The following is a 7,366-nucleotide window of genomic DNA, read 5'->3' as shown; positions in this document are numbered from 1 at the left end:
CCCATAGACTCAACACTGCCCATAGACTCAACACTGCCCATAGACTCAACACTGCCCATAGACTCAACACTGCCCATAGACTCAACACTGCCCATAGACTCAACACTGCCCATAGACTCAACACTGCCCATAGACTCAACACTGCCCATAGACTCAACACTGCCCATAGACTCAACACTGCCCATAGACTCAACACTACCCATAGACTCAACACTGCCCATAGACTCAACACTACCCATAGACTCAACACTGTCCATAGCCTAACACTGCCCATAGACTCAACACTGCCCATAGACTAACACTGCCCATAGACTCAACACTGCCCATAGACTCAACACTGCCCATAGACTCAACACTGCCCATAGACTCAACACTGCCCATAGACTCAACACTGCCCATAGACTCAACACTACCCATAGACTCAACACTGCCCATAGACTCAACACTACCCATAGACTCAACACTGTCCATAGCCTAACACTGCCCATAGACTCAACACTGCCCATAGACTAACACTGCCCATAGACTCAACACTGCCCATAGACTCAACATTGACAATAGACTCAACACTACCCATAGACTCAACACTGCCCATAGACTCAACACTACCCATAGACTCAACACTGTCCAGAGACTCAACACTACCCATAGACTCAACACTGTCCATAGCCTAACACTGCCCAGAGACTCAACACTGCCCATAGACTCAACACTGCCCATAGACTAACACTGCCCATAGACTCAACACTGCCCATAGACTCAACACTGCCCATAGACTCAACACTGCCCATAGACTCAACATTGACAATAGACTCAACACTACCCATAGACTCAACACTACCCATAGACTCAACACTGCCCATAGACTCAACACTGCCCATAGACTCAACACTACCCATAGACTCAACACTGCCCATAGACTCAACACTGCACATAGACTCAACACTGCCCATAGACTCAACACTGCCCATAGACTCAACACTGCCCATAGACTCAACACTGCCCATAGACTCAACATTGACAATAGACTCAACACTACCCATAGACTCAACACTACCCATAGACTCAACACTGCCCATAGACTCAACACTGCCCATAGACTCAACACTACCCATAGACTAACACTACCCATAGACTCAACACTGCCCATAGACTCAACACTGCCCATAGACTCAACACTACCCATAGACTAACACTACCCATAGACTATCATTGCCCAAACTCAACACTGCACCTCCAACTGGCATGGCTGGCTACGTACGGTGCGAAAGAACACACGTACTCACTACTATACACTTCCATACACTACGACACAGCACACGATGCACCGCGTGTACAGAGTCCGACCCACGCTACCGCTTCGTATCTTCCTGCGTTGACTAAATCCGAATCGGAGCTGCCCCCGCCGCGTCTCTCCACCTCGCCTTTCGCTGCGACGAGCGCGCGAATAAAAACCATTCCTCGTTTTTTTCCCCGCGTCCTCCGCACCCCGATTCGGAGACGCCAAGCGCGCCCGCGCGTCACCGAGCGTGCATCTCCGGCGGATGAGTGAAACCACGTGACGACGTCAGCGTGGCTGCCACCCCACCTCCGCCCCCACCGCGTGTATCTGACGCCGTGTGCCAACGGACACCGCCGGCGGGGCCGGATGAGCGTGGTTCCGGCCACACTGCACCACCCACCCCACGCCGTGCCGGCCTCAATAGGTGCTCGTTAACAGCGCTTGCTCGCTCACCGTCCCCGCCCCTGTGTGGGCTACAGGAGGGATCGTTTATAATCTGCGGTGGCGGCGGTGGGGGCCTCGGCCTACGTGCGTCTCTCTCTCTCGAGCCTGCCAAGCGCGTGTGCTCGGCAGATGATGCGAGCGACTCGGGCGCGCGGAAAACTGGAACGACGCGCTGCTGAAAATATACGTGATGTCGAAAGGGGATACTTTGAAAGAACACGAGTGTGGGTTTGTGTTAGTAAAAAAATATATATAGAATTAATTATATAGTAATAGGTTTTTACCCTTTCAACTGGTACAAAAACTGACACCTTTATACAAGGCATCATGTTTGCAATAACCACAACACAAGCAGTCAAAATGCAAACAAAAATAAACAACTCTGATAATGATATGCACTGTCCTTGAAGTTGATTGGTCCACACCCGAGACAGCTTTTCTTAGAGCCTAGTCTCCATTGGTGTTGGACCAGATGACGCCAAAAGGCGTACAACTCAAAGACAGCGCACTATCAGAGTATTGAGAGCTCGGGCTAAGCATTTACACTATGAGACATCTCCTTTACCAGTGGCAAAATATAGTAATAGGTGTTAACCCTTTCAACTGGTACAAAACTGACACCTTTATACAAGGCATCATGTTTGCAATAACCACAACACAAGCAGTCAAAATGCAAACAAAAAGAAACAACTCTGATGATGATAATGATATGCACTGTCCTTGAATGAATTATATAATTGAACTCCATTTTCCGTATGGAGCTGCGATCTCGCCGTGATGAATGCTTACCACGTGTTCGAGAGAGAAACCTTGGCACACGCTCGGATTAATTAATTCCTTCGCTAGTTCACGCGCAGACGATTTATCTCGCGGGGGGGGGGGGGCGAGGGAGGGCAGATCGACGGGGTGTTCACGTTTTTCCCCGTCCCCGCCCCCCCACCGCCCCCACCGCAGTCGGCGTTCGTTTACGTCACTTTACCAAATAAATAACGTCGCCACTTGACCACCGCCGGCCCGCGTGAGCTTCACCGCGGGGGAGGGAGGGACGCCTCTCGCGTGGACAGAGCGCGCCGGCGTTGCGGCGGTCTGAATAAATAAGCAATCAAACAAATCGGCAACCTCCTCTGCAACAACCGGGACGGCCCCCGACCGCATTTGAACCGCGAGGCTCTGCGACGGCCGGCGAAGGTAGTTAACATCTCCTAGCCACCGTGATGATGATGAGAGAGAGAGACACGCAAACTACAAATATACAGCAGCAGGCGTCTGGGTCGAGATCAAACCCGCGACCTCCTGTACACCAGGCGAGGTAGTTAACATCTGCTAGCCACCGTGATGATGATGAGAGAGAGAGACACGCAAACTACAAATATACAGCAGCAGGCGTCAGGGTCGGGATCGAACCCACGACCTCCTGCGTACCAGGCAAGGTGGTCAACATCTCCTAGCCACCGTGATGATGATGAGAGAGAGACACGCAAACTACAAATATACAGCAGCAGGCGTCAGGGTCGAGATCAAACCAACGACCTCCTGTACACCAGGCGAGGTAGTTGACATCTCCTAGCCACCGTGATGATGATGAGAGAGAGAGACGCAAACTCCAAATACACAGGTGTCAGGGTCGGAATCGAACCCACGACCTCCTGTACACCAGGCGAGGTAGTTAACATCTCCTAGCCACCGTGATGATGAGAGAGAGAGAGACACGCAAACTCCAAATACACAGCAGGTATCAGGGTCAGTATCGAACCCACAATTTCCTGGACACCAGGCGAGGTAGTCAACATCTCATAGCCACCGTGGCGCCCCTGGCAGAGCCAAGGTACCGGGGGCTCTTCGACGTCCACCCACGGATTGGTGGGGGGTGGGTGGGGGGGAAGGGAACCTCACGACATTCACACGGCGATCCACCGACCCTCCGCTGCTGCTGGTCCGTCCCGGCGGGCCCCGGGGGCTTACCGAGGTACGGGATGCAGGGCATCATGCGGATGCTGTGCACGTACTCCCGGATGCGCTTGTAGTTGTCCTCCTTGGACATGAGGTAGTCCAGCTTGTCGAACGACGCCTTGTCCTTGCGGCTCAGCAGCTGGGAAGAAGGGAAATCATCTTTAATCTTTCTTTCGTCTGGGCTGCTGATGTAGACGCAGAGAAATCAACTACAATTTCACAGCGGATAACAGCAAGCCGAGTGGGTGTATCATCATCGTCGTCGTCGTGATTTCTCTATTAGTCTGAGCGTTTCTATGGGTCTCTATGAGGTCTCCGAGTCTTTGTGTGTCTCTGTTAGTCTGGATCTCTATGGGTGTCTATGAGTCTCTGTGGGTCTCTCTTAGTCTGGATCTCTATGGGTGTCTATGAGTCTCTGTGCGTCTCTATTAGTCTGGTTCTCTATGGGTATCTATGAGACTCTGTGCATCTCACAGAGTCTACGGGTGTCTCTGTGGGTATCTATGAGTCTCTGTGGGTCTCTATTAGTCTGGATCTCTATGGGTATCTATGAGTCTCTGTCCGTCTCTATTAGTATGGATCTCTGTGGGTATCTATGAGTCTCTGTGGGTCTCTATTAGTCTGGATCTCTATGGGTGTCTATGAGTCTCTGGGTCTCTATGAGTCTGGATCTCTATGGGTGTCTATGAGTCTCTGTGGGTCTCTATTAGTCTGGGTCTCTATGGGTGTCTATGAGTCTCTGTGCATCTCTATTAGTCTGGGTCTCTATGGGTGTCTATGAGTCTCTGTCCGTCTCTATTAGTCTGGGTCTCTATGGGTGTCAATGAGTCTCTGTGGGTCTCTTAGTCTGGATCTCTGTGGGTATCTATGAGTCTCTATACTGACTATCAAAGGCGGCCGGGCGTGGTGCTGGCCACCCACCCCCTCGTGTGCCACACTGCCGGTAGCCTTCGCAGGTGCTGCTACTCGCAAACAGCACTTGCCCCGACGCTCCGTTACAGGCTACACGGGGGATCTTTGCCTTTGTTTGTTGCGTGCGGGCCTAAATGCTCGTACCCCCCAGGTCTTGGCGAGACGGAAGATGGGGGCGCTCTGCAGGGCTGAGAGCACGGCGATGAGAGCGTGCAGATTCTTGAGCTCATGCAGCTTCTGCAGAACCACCATCAATAGAGGGGTAGAGATGTGATGATGTCACTTGTGAGCATTTCTTGAGCGAAGTGGGGTGAGGGGGGGATTAACGAACGCGTATAAATGACAATGATGTTAACAACAACAACGAACGCATCTGCGATATTATCAACGTCAACAAAAAGACGAAACATTGACAACCAGATCAAGCACATCAACCCTAACAACATCAACATTATCAACAACATCAACATTATCAACAACATCAACCACAACATCAACAACGTCAACCCCAACATCAACATGATCAACATCAACCCCAACATCAACCACAACATCAACCCCAACAACATCAACATTATAAACAACATCAACCACAACATCAACAATGTCAACCCCAACCACATCAACATGATCAACATCAACATGATCAACATCAACCCCAACATCAACCCCAACATCAACCCCAACATCAGCCACAACAACAGTAACATTATCACCACCATCAACCACACCATTAACAACCCCAACATCAGCATTATCAACAACATCAACCACAACAACAGTAACATTATCAACAACATCAACCACAACAACAGTAACATTATCAACACCATCAACCACATCATCAACAAAACCAACCACAACATTATCAACAACATCAACAAGATCAACCCCACCAACATCATCAACAACAACATTATCAATCACAACAACATGATCCTCAACATTATCAACATCAACAAGATCACCAACATCCATCACAGCAACATCAACATCATCTGAAAATGATCTCCACGTAGAAAATTTTTGTTTTCGCGAGTCAGACCTCCCACCTTGGCGATTTTGATTAAATGGAATAACATTTCCTACAAATGTCCACACGATGATCGGCCACTTCGTTCACCTATCATTTGGAGCTTTCGTGACTGCAGGAATTACTCTTTGGTTCTTTCGGTAAAGTCACGTATAAAGATAAAATAATAAATTAAATACTAGCATACGACGTTTCGATTGCAACACAGGCAATCATCATCAGGTATAAATGAAATAGAAACACAAATCTAGTATACTTAGAAATGTAATGTAATACAACAGAGGGTGTTGACTGTTATATTCTTAGGTTTTTTTCGGTAAAGTCACGTAGGTAAAACATCAAAATTAATATTTTACTTTTATTTTTATTAATTTTGATGTTTTACCTATGTGACTTTACCGAAAAAACCTATGAATATGAATCCTTGCAGTCACGAAAGCTTCAAATCTAGAATTGTTGACTGTTATGTTATCCGACTGTGTTGTATTACATTACATTTCTAAGCATACTAGATTTGTGTTTCTATTTCATTTATACCTGATGACGATTGCTTGTGCTGCAATCGAAACGTCGTATGCTAGTATTTAATTTATTATTTTATCTTTATACGTCACTTTACCGAAAGAACAAAAGAGTCGTTCACCTATCATTTGTGATTGCCAGGTTGCTCCTACAAAAAGAGCTATAACAACTAGCGGCTCAGTGGGGCCTGACCTGGTAAAACAAAAATATATTTTCGTTAAACGTCCCACCTTGGCGATTTTGATGAAATGGCATAAGATTTCCGCCCGGATCTTGAGAGTGCGAGCCTTCAAGATTTCCCGTACCACCCAGAAGCTCACCTGCACAACGCACGGAGCGACAAACCCACCCCGGATGGTTTCAGAGGAGTCTCACTTTATAGTGACCTGGCTGAATGAGTGGGTGATTGAGTGGGTGAACGAGTGGGTGAACGAGTGGGTGATTGAGTAAATGAATGAGTGGGTGAATGAGTGGGTGAATGAGTGGATGAACGAGTGGGTGAACGAGTGGGTGAATGAGTGAATTAATGAGTGGGTGAATGAGTGGGTGAACGAGTGGGTGAACGAGTGGGTGATTGAGTAAATGAATGAGTGGGTGAATGAGTGGGTGAATGAGTGGGTGAACGAGTGGGTGAACGAGTGGGTGAATGAGTGAATTAATGAGTGGGTGAATGAGTGGGTGAACGAGTGGGTGAACGAGTGGGTGATTTGAGTGGGTGATTGAGTGAATGAATGAGTGGGTGAATGAGTGAATGAATGAGTGGGTGAATGAGTGGGTGATTGAGTGGGTGAATGAGTGGGTGAATGAGTGGGTGATTGAGTGAATTAATTAGTGGGTGAATGAGTGGGTGATTGAGTGGGTGAATGAGTGGGTGATTGAGTGGGTGATTGAGTGGGTGAATGAGTGGGTGAATGAGTGGGTGAATGAGTGGGTGATTGAGTGAATGAATGAGTGGGTGAATGAGTGGGTGAATGAGTGAGTGAACGAGTGGGTGAACGAGTGGGTGAACGAGTGGGTGATTGAGTGAATGAATGAGTGGGTGAATGAGTGAATGAATGAGTGGGTGAATGAGTGGGTGATTGAGTAAATTAATGAGTGGGTGATTGAGTGGGTGATTGAGTGGGTGATTGAGTGGGTGATTGAGTGGGTGAATGAGTGGGTGAATAAGTGAATGAATGAGTGGGTGAATGAGTGGGTGAATGAGTGAATGAATGAGTGGGTGA

General features: G+C 48.3%; 1 protein-coding gene across 1 annotated transcript in view; it reads right to left on the bottom strand.

Moving 5' to 3' along the window:
- RALGPS1 (Ral GEF with PH domain and SH3 binding motif 1) overlaps positions 1-7,366 on the bottom strand; it is an 84,013-nt gene that overhangs the window by 59,113 nt on the left and 17,534 nt on the right. The window contains 3 exon segments of the mRNA XM_078881469.1: positions 3,689-3,815; positions 4,733-4,825; positions 6,374-6,463. Coding sequence (XP_078737595.1) covers positions 3,689-3,815; positions 4,733-4,825; positions 6,374-6,463 — 310 coding nt within the window.

Source organism: Lampetra fluviatilis, chromosome 61 (assembly GCF_964198595.1).
Source record: "Lampetra fluviatilis chromosome 61, kcLamFluv1.1, whole genome shotgun sequence".
NCBI lineage: Eukaryota > Metazoa > Chordata > Hyperoartia > Petromyzontiformes > Petromyzontidae > Lampetra > Lampetra fluviatilis.
The sequence above is the reverse complement of the archived record's forward strand: the minus strand, read 5'-3'. Positions and strand labels throughout refer to the sequence as shown.